Source organism: Paroedura picta, chromosome 5 (assembly GCF_049243985.1).
Source record: "Paroedura picta isolate Pp20150507F chromosome 5, Ppicta_v3.0, whole genome shotgun sequence".
NCBI lineage: Eukaryota > Metazoa > Chordata > Lepidosauria > Squamata > Gekkonidae > Paroedura > Paroedura picta.
Window position 1 is genome coordinate 16,547,617 of NC_135373.1, and position 14,862 is coordinate 16,562,478.

General features: G+C 47.5%; 1 protein-coding gene across 1 annotated transcript in view; it reads right to left on the bottom strand.

Moving 5' to 3' along the window:
- Window positions 1-3,118: 3,118 nt before the first annotated feature.
- LOC143837153 (cytochrome P450 2A13-like) overlaps window positions 3,119-14,862 on the bottom strand; it is a 28,983-nt gene continuing 17,239 nt past the window's right edge. Inside the window, exons 6-9 of the mRNA XM_077336679.1 lie at window positions 14,198-14,339; window positions 13,691-13,878; window positions 4,458-4,599; window positions 3,119-4,327 (exon numbers count right to left, since the gene is read on the bottom strand). Coding sequence (XP_077192794.1) covers window positions 4,146-4,327; window positions 4,458-4,599; window positions 13,691-13,878; window positions 14,198-14,339 — 654 coding nt within the window. The 3' untranslated portion in view covers window positions 3,119-4,145. The remainder of the gene's footprint in view (window positions 4,328-4,457; window positions 4,600-13,690; window positions 13,879-14,197; window positions 14,340-14,862) is intronic.

The following is a 14,862-nucleotide window of genomic DNA, read 5'->3' on the forward strand; positions in this document are numbered from 1 at the left end:
CACATAATACGCCTACATGGGATCCCGAAGCGCGTGCTCACGGATCGTGGCCCCCAGTTCGTTGCCAAGTTCTGGCGGGAGCTCCTGAGACTGTTGGGGGTGGAGCAAGCTTTAACATCGGGCTACCACCCCGAATCGAACGGCCAGACTGAAAGGGTGAACCAAATCCTTGAACAATACTTGCGCTGTTTTATCAACCATCAGCAAGATGACTGGGTTGCCCTGTTGCCACTAGCTGAATTTGCCTATAACAACGGGGCCCATGCCTCCACGGGTGTGTCACCATTTAAAGTGGTGTATGGGACTGATTTGGTGGCTGCCCCCACATGGGAGCTAAGTTCGTCCGAGGCCCCAGAAGTCACCAAATGGGCAGAGACTATTAGTGCCGGGTGGCCAGTAATCGTGTCAAGCCTCAAAGACGCAAAACAGGCTTATAAGACCCAGGCAGACAAGAAACGGGCTCCTGCGCCTGCGTGGAAAGTGGGAGACTTGGCTTATTTGTCCACAAAGAACCTACGTTGCCAACAGAAGTCTAAGAAACTTGGTCCCAAATATGTGGGGCCCTTTTCTATTGTGAAACTTATCAATGCTGTGACTGTAGAACTATCTTTGCCAAAAACTTACAGGAATGTGCAACCGGTTTTTCATTCCAGCCTGCTGCGGAGAGCCCCTGCTCCGGATGTGTGGCACCCCCCTCCATCTACGCCGGTGCCCATTTACATCGATAAAGACACCCACTATGAAGTCAACCAGATTCTGGACTCTCGTGTGCACAAGGGCCGCCTCCAATATTTGGTTGATTGGAAAGATTTCCCATCTGGGGACAAGGAGTGGGTGGAGGCTGAAAATGTGAAAGCACCCCGCCTTCTCCGGGCTTTTCACCGAGCATTCCCCGATTGCCCTCGCCCTGTTGACGCGGGCTAGGGTGGGGGGGGCCCTTTTAGTGCGGAGGGATGTCAGGATTGTAGAATCTCTGTCATAAATTAGCTTGAGTTCCTCCATGTCAGTTATATTGTTTTATATTGCTTGGCGCCTGCTTGCTCCAGGCCCTGTAGTCTTGCCAACTATAAAAGTGAATAGTTTTGTTATGTTAACCTTATCTTGTTGTGGGCTCTTGGGAATGTTGTCACCTCTTCAAGGTTGTGAGAATGAATTCCTGTTTTCTTTACACATATGTCTTTTCTCTTGTCTCCCCTCCCTTGGGAACTGTCAAGTTTTGGGCGGGAGAAATGTATTGATAAGCAGAGGCAAATCTGAACTCTGGTCAGATTTGACTTTTCGGTCCTTAGCGTATAGTACTTTTCAATAAAGCTTTTCTTTCATTAAGAAGCCTGTTGTGAGTTCTCTGTACGTTTGACACCTGGCAACATACAACACACTATGTCAAGGAAGTCACAATGTGTGGCTGAGAAAACAGGGAAAAGGGGGACAAAACAGATGTGGGAAGAAGGAGGGAGATGAGGAATGTTAGGGCATCTGGTCCGCTTGGAAAGCTACAAAGGGAATTCATCCCTGGGTGTCAGCTAGGCTCAGGCTTGGCAAAGCATTACATCATAACAGAACTACAGCCTACTAAATCATGGCAGAAAAACATGGTGGTTTCTGACACCATCTCACTTTCCGCCTTCCAGGTGGAGGGGAGCAGATTGAAGGGTCCCGCCCCAAAGGAGGTGAAACTGGCCTTAACCAGGGCTCTCGAGTGGGATCAGGGCCCTGATACTATAAATGGCTGCAAGGTTTTTCTCCATTTGGAAGTGGGGATAGAGAAAGGGACCGCGAGCCCTTCAAACCCCCCAGCTGGACTGTTTCCCCACCCCACCCTGTCAGCAGTGAGGTTTAAAGGAGTGGCAGCCATTTAAAACCTTTTCATTCCTTGCTTTCCAAAGGGAGGGTTTCTGTTGGCTGTCAGCCATTCGACCTCACAGCAGACAGGTGTGCATGCCCCACTGTAAGGCTGAAATGACTGCATGCTCCCAAGGACAGGCACCTGTGTTGGGAGCTGACCTCTCTGCCCATCCAGAGCTGGACTGCCTCCCTTTGCAAATCAGGTGTGGGAAGCTCTTGGCTGGTTCTGACTTTTAAAAATGTATTGGTTTTTTCTTCTTCTGGGGTATATTAGAACTGGAAAAAATCAGGATTTCGAAAAAATTCCGGATCTGAAAACGATACCATACTGGTATTCAGTTTTGGGGTTTTCCGGGAATGCCGGAAAATGGTCCAATAGACTCGAACTGAAAAAAAAACCCTGATTTTTGGGGGGAATGCCCTCTCCCTAGTTCTGACTGCATAGGTGCCTCTTAGGGGATGTGGAAGCAAATCATCTTCTCGGGCCAGGCAGGGATTTGGCCCAGCCTCAAGAGAATGAAACAGAATGAATGTGCTTATGTGGAAGCAGAATTTTCTTTTTGTGCAGGTGAGATATTGCAATCATCTTGCTTTCAACAAGACAGAAGTGCTACAGGTGGGCAGAAGGCCTGACCTAAAGGTTAAGTTATCACCCACTGTAGGAACAGGTCCATAGTCGGGGGTGGGGGGGGGGGTCAGGGACCCAGGCCTACTGCTGGATAAGGATGTGGCAATTGTGGTCCAGAGTGGCTTATATGTGGGGCTGCCTTTGAAAAGGGTTCAGAAACTTCAGTTGCTACAGAATGCTGCAACCAAGATAATTGGAGCAGGTTGTAGGGGCTGTATGATTCAGCCCATCTACACTGGCCTGTCATCTGTTTCTGAGCACAATTCAAGGTGCTGGTCTTGACCTTCAAAGCCATATGATCTGTGATCCTTTGCAGACTCTGCTGGGCAGAGAGTTTCAACTTGGCTGCCTAGCAGAGATCAAACCAAACCCCCAGGGAGAATGCTTCTCTTGGATTTCTTTGTTCCCACCCACAAGTCCACTTTTCCATGATTGGAATGCGGTGGTCAAATCACTCCACCCCCACCCCCCCATTGCAAATAATTCTTTGTAGCAGTAAACTTAATAGGTATTTTGGGTTCCCAGCTTTCATTAAAAAATAAAAGTAAGGCGGAGATCTTTTCACCAGGGAGGAAGCTAAAGATACAGGACAGGTTTTTTTTTTTAAATTAAGGCTGGGAATCCAGAGAAACTGCTAGACCAGGGCAGAGTCTGCACTTACTTTGTTTATTCCATTGTCAATCCTGTTGAATTCAGGTTGATTTGAACTCGGGTCTTCCTCTCCAACCCCCCTTCCCATTGAAACAGGAAATTGTTCTGCACGTGTTTAGGGTAGTTCAGAAGGTGGGGGGAGCCAAGCCTCTTTCTTTCTTTTATTGAAGGGGGGGAGGAGCCAAGCAGGGAGCCTCTTTCTTTTCTTGGAGGGGGGGGGAGAGAATCGAAGAAGCAGAGGAGGGAAAATAAATACAAGACCAACAGAAGTTGAGAGAAATTAGGGGTTTCTCCTTTAAGGCAAGCTTGTCACATGACCAGCTTTGGCCAATCAGGGGTTCTCTACCACAGAACAAAGCCCAGATTCAAAACAGCCTGCTTTCTCAATCCAGATTTTAAAAATATTGAGCATTAAAAACACTCTAAGATATCGCACAATAAAGGTAGGGTCACTCTGGATCAATCCTTCTTGCTGCAGAAGGAAAATTTAAATCGCCCAAAATCAAAATGGAAATCGCATTCTGTGTAGACCGCAAGAACTGAATTGACCTGGTATTGGAATAAAAGCTCCGTGCAGTTTACACCCTGTTCTTACAACCCTCTAGTGACATATCACTATTTCGGTGCCTTTTTTCAAAACGGGGCTGTGGATTGATTGACTCCCAAGAAAATCAAGAGTTACTTGTGTGTACTGAAAAGCTCTGCATTTCACAGAATCTGGGGATGACAGAAAAAGCGGGGAAAGAGCCTGATGACTGAGGAGTGTATGGGAGGACAGACGATAAAAGAATGGAGGAAGAGTAGATGTTCAAGAAGCGTATTTCTCTGACAAGTATTGCACAGCAAAGGAGGAAACATAGACAACATGCAATAAAAGCATGTGTGTGTGGGGGGGGGGGACATGACAAAAAACGACAGAATTAAAACTCTGAATGTTTCACATAGTTGATAGGATTTTTGTTTTTTTTTGAGTGGCCAAATTCAACTGTGAGGAGGTCTTGTTGGAACAGTCTGTTCTCCTTTAACGTGGGATCATGCAGAGCTCATAAGAACGAGGAATGGAAGCAAAGCCAACCAGCTTGGGAGAGATGTCGATTTCCTTGGGTGGGACCAGAGGTTTGAAACGGAAGTTCTGGAGGATGCTGGTTAAGAAAAGGAACAGTTCCATCCGGGCCAGCTGTTCCCCAAAGCAATATCGCTTGCCTAGGAAAGGGGGAGGAAAAGGAAAAGCTTCTTGTGACGCCTGTTGAGCAGAATCTGGGCTATCTTTATTGGGGGGGGAGGTAGGGGAGAGAGGAAGGGGGAGGGGAAAGGGACTGGGGAGGGAGCTCACCTATGGAGAAGGGCATGAAAGCATCGTTCCTCTTGAACTTCCCGCTGTCATCCAGGAAGTGTTGGGGGTGAAATTCATCAGGTCTTGCGAAATACTTGGGGTCCGTCATCACAGAGCCCAGCATGGGGAACACCTCTGTGCCCTGAAGGCCGAAGAAGATAAAAGAATGGGGGTGACAAGGGAGCAAAGGGAAGACACTGCTAGAGCAGGGGTAGGCAAACTGCCCCTCCAGATGTTCATGGAATACAATTCCTATGAGCTCCTGCCAGCTGGCAGGAGCTCATGGGAATTGTAGTCCATGGACATCTGGAGGGCCACAGTTTGTCCACCCCTGCGCTAGAGCATTGTTGTTGTTGTTGTTAGGTGCGAAGTCATGTCTGACCGATTGCAAACCCATGGACAATGATCCTCCAGGCCTTCCTGTCCTCTACCATTCCTCAACGTCCCTTTAAGTTTGCACCAACTTCTTCAGTGACTCGCTAGAGCATAAGACTCCACTAATCGGCCAGCAAACACAATTCCGGTGCACGGAAGGGCATTTGAGGTATGTCACAAACCCCTAGTTCCTGACTAGTTTTCACCCCCTTTGAGGTTCGCTTCATTCCGTTGTGCTCCTGGATCTCCCGCTGGGTTATGGCACCTTCCTGGGCCCACTGGAGAGCACCCCTCCCATCCCCTGTTTGTGTTTCAAAGCCTCATCCCATGTTCCCTCCCTTATCTTCTCTCACAAGGTTGGCCTCACTGGGAGCTCAGGCTAAATACCAGATGGCCGGATGGGTTGTTTTGGTACCTTGCAGATCAGAGGAAAAGGTATTGCTCTTTCTGTGTGAATCAATGTTCCTGCCCAATGCTGCCCCTATGCCCCCCTCCCCCTTATGCAACCCCCTTCTTCTGTGTCTGTCAAGAATCCTGCCTATGAGCTTATGAAAAGTGCTGATCTTTGTCCTGATTCTCCAAATAAAGACTTTTACTCGGGAGTGATGTCTGTTGTGCGAATCTGATGGGTCTCAAGTGCTTGGTTCATGACAAGGATAGCTAGTTGCTATTCAATCTTTTGAGAGGACCATTATTAGAAAGGAAGTTTAACAACAGTCCTAAGGGTAGTAGCTTCTCAGAAGATTAGGAATCGTTGAGCCTGCTGTATTTGAGCCCAGATCCAGCAGATTTCAGAGGCTCCGCAGGGGCGGACATGGCTAGTAGTGGGATGGGAGATCACCAAGGAAGTGCAGGGTTGCTGTGCAGAGGCAGGCAATGCCAACCCACCTCCTCTTTGTCTCTCCTCTGACCTGGATGGCCCAGGCTAACCTGATCCCATCAGATCTCAGAAGCTAAGCAGGTTCAGCCCCAGCTAGCATTAGGATGGGAGACCTCCGAGGAAGTCAAGGGGCGTGAAGCGGAGGTTGGCGACAACAAACCCCCTATGAAGGTCTCTTGCCTTGAAGACCCAATGGGGTCACCAGAAAACTGTCACTAGATGGCAAAAAAAATCAAAAACAAAATGTGAGTGTGTGAAGAAGCAGCCTGTTTATGCAGAGGAAGCCAAACGGTGGTTCTCCAGATGTCCATGGACTACAATTCCCATGAGCCCCTACCAGCATGCACTGGCATGGGCTCATGGGAACTGTAGTCCATGGGCATTTGGAGAGTTACATTTTGGTCACTCCTGGTTTATGAATCGTGGCAAAAGCCTACTTTTCCTAAAGCTCTTCTTCCTGTCATTTTTGTCAGGGACACAATAGTTTGTATTAGGAGTGTAGCTCCTTTTGAAAGCTATTATTAAAAAAATTCTTGTCACTGAAGATATTTATTTCTATAAGCATTTACAGAACCGGGGAACAAGCTTCCGCACTCTGGCACAGTTCGGCTGCTCCAGCAATCACTGAAGCCCAAAGCTACCCTTTAACCCCTTCACCACACTGCGTCTCAAGATGGAGCAGTGGGGAGGAAGGTCAGAACCCTGGAAGGTCACAGGGAGGGGTGTATTCCTGGGCGCAAAGGGCTTTGCCTCTAGGACAGGGGTAGTCAACCTGTGGTCCTCCAGATGTTCATGGACCACAATTCCCATGAGCCCCTGCCAGCCGATGCTGTCAGGGGCTCATGGGATTTGTAGTCCATGAACATCTGGAGGACCACAGGTTGACTACCCCTGCTCTAGGATACCTCACTTTTATTAAACCTTTCTAGGGCAAAATGTCTCTGGAATACCCCAGAACATGCTAGAATGGGCAATGAACAAATAATAGTACAAGAAACAGTGGGGCATGTCAAAGGCACCCCAGAACAATATTTTGGAACTCTAAACAGAGACATAGCCTATGCTTACATGCAGCGCCTCTTTCCAATATGCCCCCCTACATGCCCAGCAAGCTTTGTGAAGCTTCCCATTCCTGGGAGAGGTGTTCTAACTGAAGCCTCCAGGTCAGTGGTTCTCAACCCTGGGGTACCGGCCCCATTCGGAGTCACCTGGCCCCTTCTGTGGGGCCTTAGGTTTTTTAACAATACAATACCTTTATTGGCATAAAGCAGATAAGCAGGATAAACAAAGTTAGTCAGGATACGTCAGACAGTTTAAATTTAAAAACCGAGGACAGAAATTCAGCCGTAATAAAAGTGACGTCGGCATCCTTATCACTCAGTAAAAATTGGCAAATCAGGTCTCTTGAATGGTTTCTCCGTTTTGGTATGAGAGGTATGATATGCCTTCTCTGTTCAGTGAACAAGGGACAATCCAGTAGGATATGTTGGATGGTGTCAGGAGAACTTGATTCACAGGTGCATAGTCTGTTTTCGAAGGGGATCTTGGCAAATCTCCCTTGTAATACTTTAGATCGAAAGGCATTAAGCCGAGCAAGCGAAAACGCTCTGCAATGGAGGGGATTTGCCAAGTTATGGAAATAAGCTGGCATTATCCCCTGCTTCACTTGGAGACCAAGCGCACAGGGAGAGCAGATTGCTGGCACAGTGGGGTGGATTTTTTGAAATTCCTGATCAAGTAGCCTTTGTTTGATCTGGTACATAATGGAGGATTCATTCAGAGATAAGATGTAATCGTAGTCAATGCCAATTTGTTGGAGTGTAGTCAGGATGGTAAGGTAAAGGTAAAGGTATCCCCTGTGCAAGCACCGAGTCATGTCTGACCCTTGGGGTGACGCCCTCCAGCGTTTTCTTGGCAGACTCAATACGGGGTGGTTTGCCAGTGCCTTCCCCAGTCATTACCGTTTACCCCCCAGCAAGCTGGGTACTCATTTTACCGACCTCGGAAGGATGGAAGGCTGAGTCAACCTTGAGCCGGCTGCTGGGATTGAACTCCCAGCCTCATGGGCAAAGCTTTCAGACGGCTGCCTTACCACTCTGCGCCACAAGAGGCTCTTAGTCAGGATGGTAGAGAACCATTTAAATTTAAAAGTGTCTCTCAGTAAACAGGCCAATAGACTATCTGATCGAACCCTAAGATGCAGTTTTAGCCAATATTTAAAGGTTGGTTGCAAGCAGTGGCGGGCAGCAAAGCAGGCGGTGGCGGCAGGCAGCAGCGGGCAGTGGTGGCAGCCATTGGAGGAGGAGCCATGGCAATGGCCGCTTTCACGCCACCCCAACTATTGTGCGCCTGCACACGCAGATGCACACATGCGCATGCAGATGCGTGTGTACGCACGCTGAGCCCACCGCCACAGTTGGGGTCACTGAGTCAGAGCAGTTGAGAACTGCTGCTCTGATTGGTCCAGGGTTTGTTCCGAACCCATGAGCAACCACTACCCGGCACCTCCCCAGAAACCTCTGTTTGGAATGCAGCCCCTTAACTGCAGAATCCTGCCTCCCCTCCCCCCCCCTTCTGGAAGCGTTTTGGCCTGAAAAGGGTTAATCTGTGCACAATATTTCTGTGTTCTTATTTCCAAACTATTGTTCTGGGGTAGCTTTAATGTTTTGGGGGTCCTGTGGTTTGCTTAATGACCACTCTGGACTGTTCTGCAGTGTTCTGGAAGTATTTTAGCCCTTTTAGTTCTAGGGTTGCTCACTGCGTCGTCCGAATCGGCCGCTCTGGGACGCCACAGCCAGAGCCTCATCGTGGGTGGGGGGAGGGTGTGCGAAGGGTGAGGCGCTGGCTGCAGCATCCCGGAGTGGCCGATTCGGACAATGCGGTGCACAACCCTATTTAGTTCCAAAATATTATTCAGTCAACAAAACACTGCTTTTGTTTAGTGCCCATTCCAGCTTGTTCCAGGATGTTCCAGAGGCATTTTGGCCCAAAACCTGTTAATAAAGGAGTGAGAATTCCACGTTCTCATTTCTAAAATATTGTTCTCAAGTGTCTTTGATGCATCCAGCTCTTTTTGGTGGTCGTCTTGGATGTTTAATGCCTATTTTGGGCTTGTTCTGGGTCATTCGGGAGGCTTTTTGGCCTGGTAAGAGTTAATAAAGTTGCAGGATTTCATTTCTAAAATATTGTTCTCAAGTGTCTGTAATGCATCCCACTGGTTTTTGCAGTACTCTTGTTCATTGAAGAAGAAGAAGAAGAAGAAGAAGAAGAAGAAGAAGAAGAAGAAGAAGGAGGAGGAGGAGGAGGAGGAGGAGGAGGAGGAGTCGGTTCTTATATGCCGCTTTTCTCAACCCGAAGGAGCGGCTTACAGTCGCCTTCCCTTTCCTCTCCCCACAACAGATACCCTGTGAGGGAGGTGAGGCTGAGAGCCCAGATATCACTGCTCAGTCAGAACAGCTTTATCAGAGCTGTGGCAAACCCAAGGTCACCCAACAGGCTGCATGTGGGGGAGTGCAGATTCAAACCCGGCTCATCAGATTAGAAGTCCACACTCCTAACCACTACACCTTTCCAGTCTACTCCAGGGCATTCCAGAGGCTTTGGGGCCTGGTAGGGGTTAATATAGGTACAGGATTTCCACCTTTTCATTTCTAAAATATTGTTCTCAAGTGTCTGTAATGCATCCCACTGAGTTTTGCAATACTCTTTTCTTTTTTTTTTAATGCCCGTTCAGGCCTGTTCTGGGTCATTCCGGCTTTTACCCTGCGAGAAATAAGATCGGTGCATAACGCAGGAACAGATGCAATCAGGATGTGGATTAAAGAGATTAAACAGTGAGTGCAAATAGGATCCAGGTTTCTTAAGAAAGAGAGGTTAAGTAAGGCAAAGGGCAGAAGAGGGCAGAAGTGAGCAAAAATCGGGTTCCCGATGCTGAGAGGACTGCTTTAAACACCTGGAGGTGTGAAGACTGGCAGAGTCTCTCAGCAGGGTCAGAGCCCCCCAGTTTGTGCTGATGTGACATGAGCAGTGAAAGGATTAAGACATGGATTAAGACATGAAACATTAATCACTAGTAGTAAAGCCCATTGCATTCTGAAATGCAATGGGTGCTATCTCATGGCTTGGTGTAGGTTTAGTGCCTCACTTGGAAGCTGACAACCCTAAGAGGAGGTCTCTCTGTGCACAGCAGTCTTGACCCTAGTCAGGTTTATACACACCTAGGTAGTGTGGAATTCCTATCTTACAACCTTACCTCCTCTCTGCAATATTTTCTTGACCTGAAATAAGTCAGGGGGTGCTCCTGACTCCCCCACTTCAGTCAGTAGCTGTTAGAGGATTCCTTTACAGCAGGCCTGAAGGGAGTGAGGGGGGGGGGTGCGGAATCCTGAGCAAGAGCAGCAATTGGCCATGAGGGGAGGGGAGATTCCACCAATAAGAGTCTTTGGAACCTTCAGCATGTTGTTGGAAGTATGAATCACATCTTTAACAGCACTTAGCTGTTAAAATAACAACCAAAGTGCTGGGTGGGTGGAGACTGGGCGGGGCCTGACGGAAGCAGTCCTGTTAAAGACTAGGGGTAAAGCCTGTTGTTTCCAGGATTACAACGGGCACTAGAGCTTGAGGGTGGGAAGAGGAAAGGGAGGGTTGTCCCACATGCAAGGCCATGGGAATAAAGGGGAGTTTTGCGAAGGGGGTGTGGTGGCAAATGGGGGCATGGTAATGGTGACATGGGTGTAAAGAAAGTGTAGTAGGGAAGGTTGGATGGGAATGGTTGCTGGCTTCAAGGGGGCTGGGTGGCAGAAGGTGGTTGGAAGAGCTTTTACAGAGAGGGGGACAGCAGGACAGGGCAGTGTGTGGCTGCCAAGATGCTTGTCTCGGAGGCCATGGCAGAATTTTGTTGGTGATATAGATTATATAGATTTGTGGAACACAATTGAGAACACAAATACAGATTTGTGAAGCACACTTTAGCCACAGTCTGTCTATGGTTATTTTTAGGTCAGGCAGAATGTATCTTGAGTTCATTGTTGGCTGCTGTGGCACTATGTGTATAGTTATTTCTTTGTCTCTCAAAGTAACCTTGAATTTGTCAAAAGCAGATAGCTCCTGAATGTAGCATCCCTCCATATAAAGGAATGTATTCTTTGAAACAAAGAGCGAGAAAATTGTAATAAGATATATAGCCATCCGTGATAGGTCAGATTGTACGCCCTTCGTCGTCGACCTGATTGGTCAAAGGGACAGTGAGGGAGTGAGCGTCAGGATACCTCATGATGACGTATCAAGGTCTTAAAAATGAGCTGCACCGATGCAGACTTCAGAGAATGCACCAATTAGCTTTCTCTCCATGCTTGCAAACATGTATCCTAAATAAATCCTCTTGCTGCTTAGCTGTCTTTGTTGTGGTCTTGTAAATTTTACACCGCATGATCCATAACATTGGTAAAAAGGGTCTGGTGCCTGGCTGTGTTAGCTGTGTTGCAGGGGACCTTGCTTGAGGAAACTTTGAGGGTAGAGATGCAAGTGGGAGTCAGATTGGTATCTGGGGAGGGGGGGATGGAGAGCGGAGATGACAGTAATGACGGAAGTCTAACAAATGAAATGCCTGTCTTGTTCCAGAGAACTGCAGGAATGGCGATCTCTGAAGTCCAGGGAGGGAGAACATTTGGAGAAGGTAGGAAACTGAAGAGGAAGGGAAGATGCCAGAAGCAAGTTGATGCAATCCACATTTACAAACTGAGAAGGTCTGGGGGGATCATCTCAATTAATAAAGAAAGAATAAAAGGAAGAAAAAAGAGCTGTAGGGGTATTTGTATGTGCACAAAGCTCCATCTTCTAGAATGTCAAACACATGCTCAGTTCTGATGTGGGTAATAAGGAAATATGGAACAATATCGCTCAGCCAATATTTTGTACATGATAAAAAAAGGTTGTGGAAGTACAAATAATTTGGAAAATTCATGTGTCCTCATTCCATGAGGTTTTTCTCTGCATGATCATTTAAGCACACAAGAGTTAGAAAAAGTCACCATGAAGACATAGAGATATAACATCACCTTTATGGATATGTTTTAAATTGTAACTACCACCCTCTCTGAGTCCATAACTAGAGAAAGGAGAGCTAAAAGTACTTAAAACAAACCTGGCGAGCAATTGTTATCTGGCGCCTCCTGTAAGTAGAGGTAGTGGGGAGGGATCTTGGAATTTCCGGCATTTCAGGTCTGTGCCCAGTTGATGAGTAATGGCCATATTAAATTCTGGTTCCCAGATTCTGCTTGTTCCTGGCATGCCAGGCGGGTTCAAGGTTTTCGTATGTCTTTGGATGATAAGACTAGCAACTAGGTCATTTCCATTTTTGCCTTGCAGAAAATTTATAATTTCTCAGGGTTGCTTTGATTTTGATTCCTGCTGCTGAATCTATTTTATTTAATTCATTAGGTTTTCTCAGTTGCCACTCACCCAAAAGGTCTCATTAAAACCAATGTGGTAAAAACAACATAAAAACAAATAAATATAAAATATAAACATTAAAATACTAAAATACGTGGCTATTGCCATATCACTATTAAAACGACCCAAACATAGATTCGTGACCCCAATTCCCCACAGTGACCCCAATTCCATGCCTCCCCAGCAGACTCCCTGGCCAGTCTAGCCTGTACAAAATTCACCTCCTGATCCCAAAGTAGTGATGGGCATTTCCATGGGCAAGCCAGAAAGGGCCACAAGAGCCAAGCGCTAACACAACCATTCCTGCACACCCACTCACAATTTGCTTAAATTCTGCTCTGCATAAAAACTTCCAAAGAAGGAGAACCCACCACCTCCTGAGGAAGCTTATTTCACTGAGGAACTGCTCGAACTCAGAGGAACTTCTGGATATTTAGCCAAAAAACAGAAAATAACTCTGTTCTATCCTCTGACATCCTTGCAAGCACTTGAAGATGGCTACCATATCACCTCTCAGTTGTCTTCTCTCTGGGCTAAACAGACCAACCTCCATCAACCTTTCTTCATATGACTTGGTCTCCAGACCCCTCACCATCTTCATTGCCTTCCTCTGGACATGCTCCACTTTGTCTACATCAGGGGTAGTCAAACTGCGGCCCTCCAGATGTCCGTGGACTACAATTCCCAGGAGCCCCTGCCAGCAAATGCTGGCAGGGGCTCCTGGGAATTGTAGTCCACGGACATCTGGAGGGCCGCAGTTTGACTACCCCTGGTCTACATCCTTCTTCGTGTGATTACCCTCCAAAGGCCAATCAAATAATTCAGCTGTAAAAATCTAATCCCTTCTTTAGTAGAAACTAAAGAAAACTAATCCCTAAGTTTATAACACTAGCTCTTAGGGAAGGTGGAACAGACAAAGATTTCTTGGGAGAGTTCACTGAGCCGCCATGGAGATCTCACATCCGGCCTATACTTCAACAACTCAACTGGCTCCCAATTGAATTCCAGATCAGGCTTAAGGTTTTGGTGCGTACCTTCAAGGACATACGCGGTCTGGGCACAGTGTACCTAAGAGACCGTCTCTCCGCCTATACCCCCAAAAGAGCATTACGCTCTGACACCGCCAACTGGCTAGTGATCCCTGGACCCAAAGAAGCATGTCGGTCCTCAATGAGGGCCAGAGCTTTTTCTGTCCTGTCCCCCACCTGGTGGAACGAACTCCCTGAAGAGATCAGGGCCCTGTCCGAACTTTCAAAATTTCACAGGGCCTGCAGAAGGGAGCTCCTCCACCAAGCAATTGCCTGAGACCGACAACAGGTCCCCCCTCAGACATCCTCTCCATGGCCTGTACCAACCTGTCCTCTCTAAGGGCCTTAGCTAAGTTCCGTTCCTGTTGTATTGTTTAATATCACTTAAATTGTGTTATATAGATTATTGTTGTTGTTATATTTGTTTATGTTATATATTAATTCATTCCATGTATCCCCCATACTGTATGTAAACTGCCATAAATACATAAAAGCCATACCACGGGGATCGTGTATCCTCGGAACTGGGTGTCTCGGATCACACGCCGTGCCAGCCCCATGGGGATCAGGTCAGCAAATCTCTGGATCTCATGGATCACCGCATCAGTGTAGGGCATCTGTAGGCGGTCTTCCACTTTGGGACCACGGTTCCGGCCAATCACTTGGTCAATTTCCTGATGGATCTTATCTGTTGAAAAAGCCGCAGGACGTAAAGATAGTATTTGTAAGAGTTCATTGACAGTCCCTGTCCCCCCACCCCCATTCCTGGGAACCCACAAGGTAGCCAAAGGGATTCTGCTGTAGTATTCCCAGTTCAATGCCATGGTGCCCTGCTGGGAACACAGGAGGTATTCTGGAGAAAGGACTGGGAAGCCAGAAATGCTGAAGAATTCACACATCTGGAAGCCCACAACATTCTTGAAATTTAATTTTTGGAACTACTCCAACCAAAGCCACTTTTGCCCTTCTAGAAAGGCTGTCCCTTCCCACCCTCCTTCCGCAATCACCTTCAATTTCTGGGTATCTGAGCAGAATCAAAAAGCCATAGCGCAAGGTGGTGCTGACAGTTTCGGTGCCAGCAAAAAATATGTTGACTGCGGTCATGACTATATTCCTCATGAAGAACTCTGTGTTTGGATTTTCCTTTTCCTTGTTAGAAAAAAATGGAAACATGCTTCACAGATCATGACAGTCACTTTGTGAGACACTCTTTCCCCGTTACGTAAGAACATGAGAGAGGCCATGTTGGATCAGGCCAATGGCCCATCCAGGCCAACACTCCGTGTCACACAGAGGCCAAAAGCCAGGGGCCATTAGGAGGTCCACCAGCAGGGCCAGAACTCCAGAAACCCTCCCACCATTGCCCTCCCAGTATGAAGAAGACAGAGCATCATTGCACCAAACAGAGGGTTCCATCTAGACCAGGGGTAGTCAAACTGCAGCCCTCCAGATGTCCACAGACTACAATTCCCATGAGATCCTGCCAGCGAACACTGGCAGAGGCTCATGGGAATTGTAGTCCCTGGGCATCTGGAGGGCTACAGTTTGACTACCCCTGGTCTAGACCTTGTAGTTAATAACCACGGATGGACCTCTGCTCCATTAGTCGGTCTGCTGTGAGGTCATGACCAAGCAGCTGAGGAAAAGGTTCACCACATATGGAGGAGCTGGG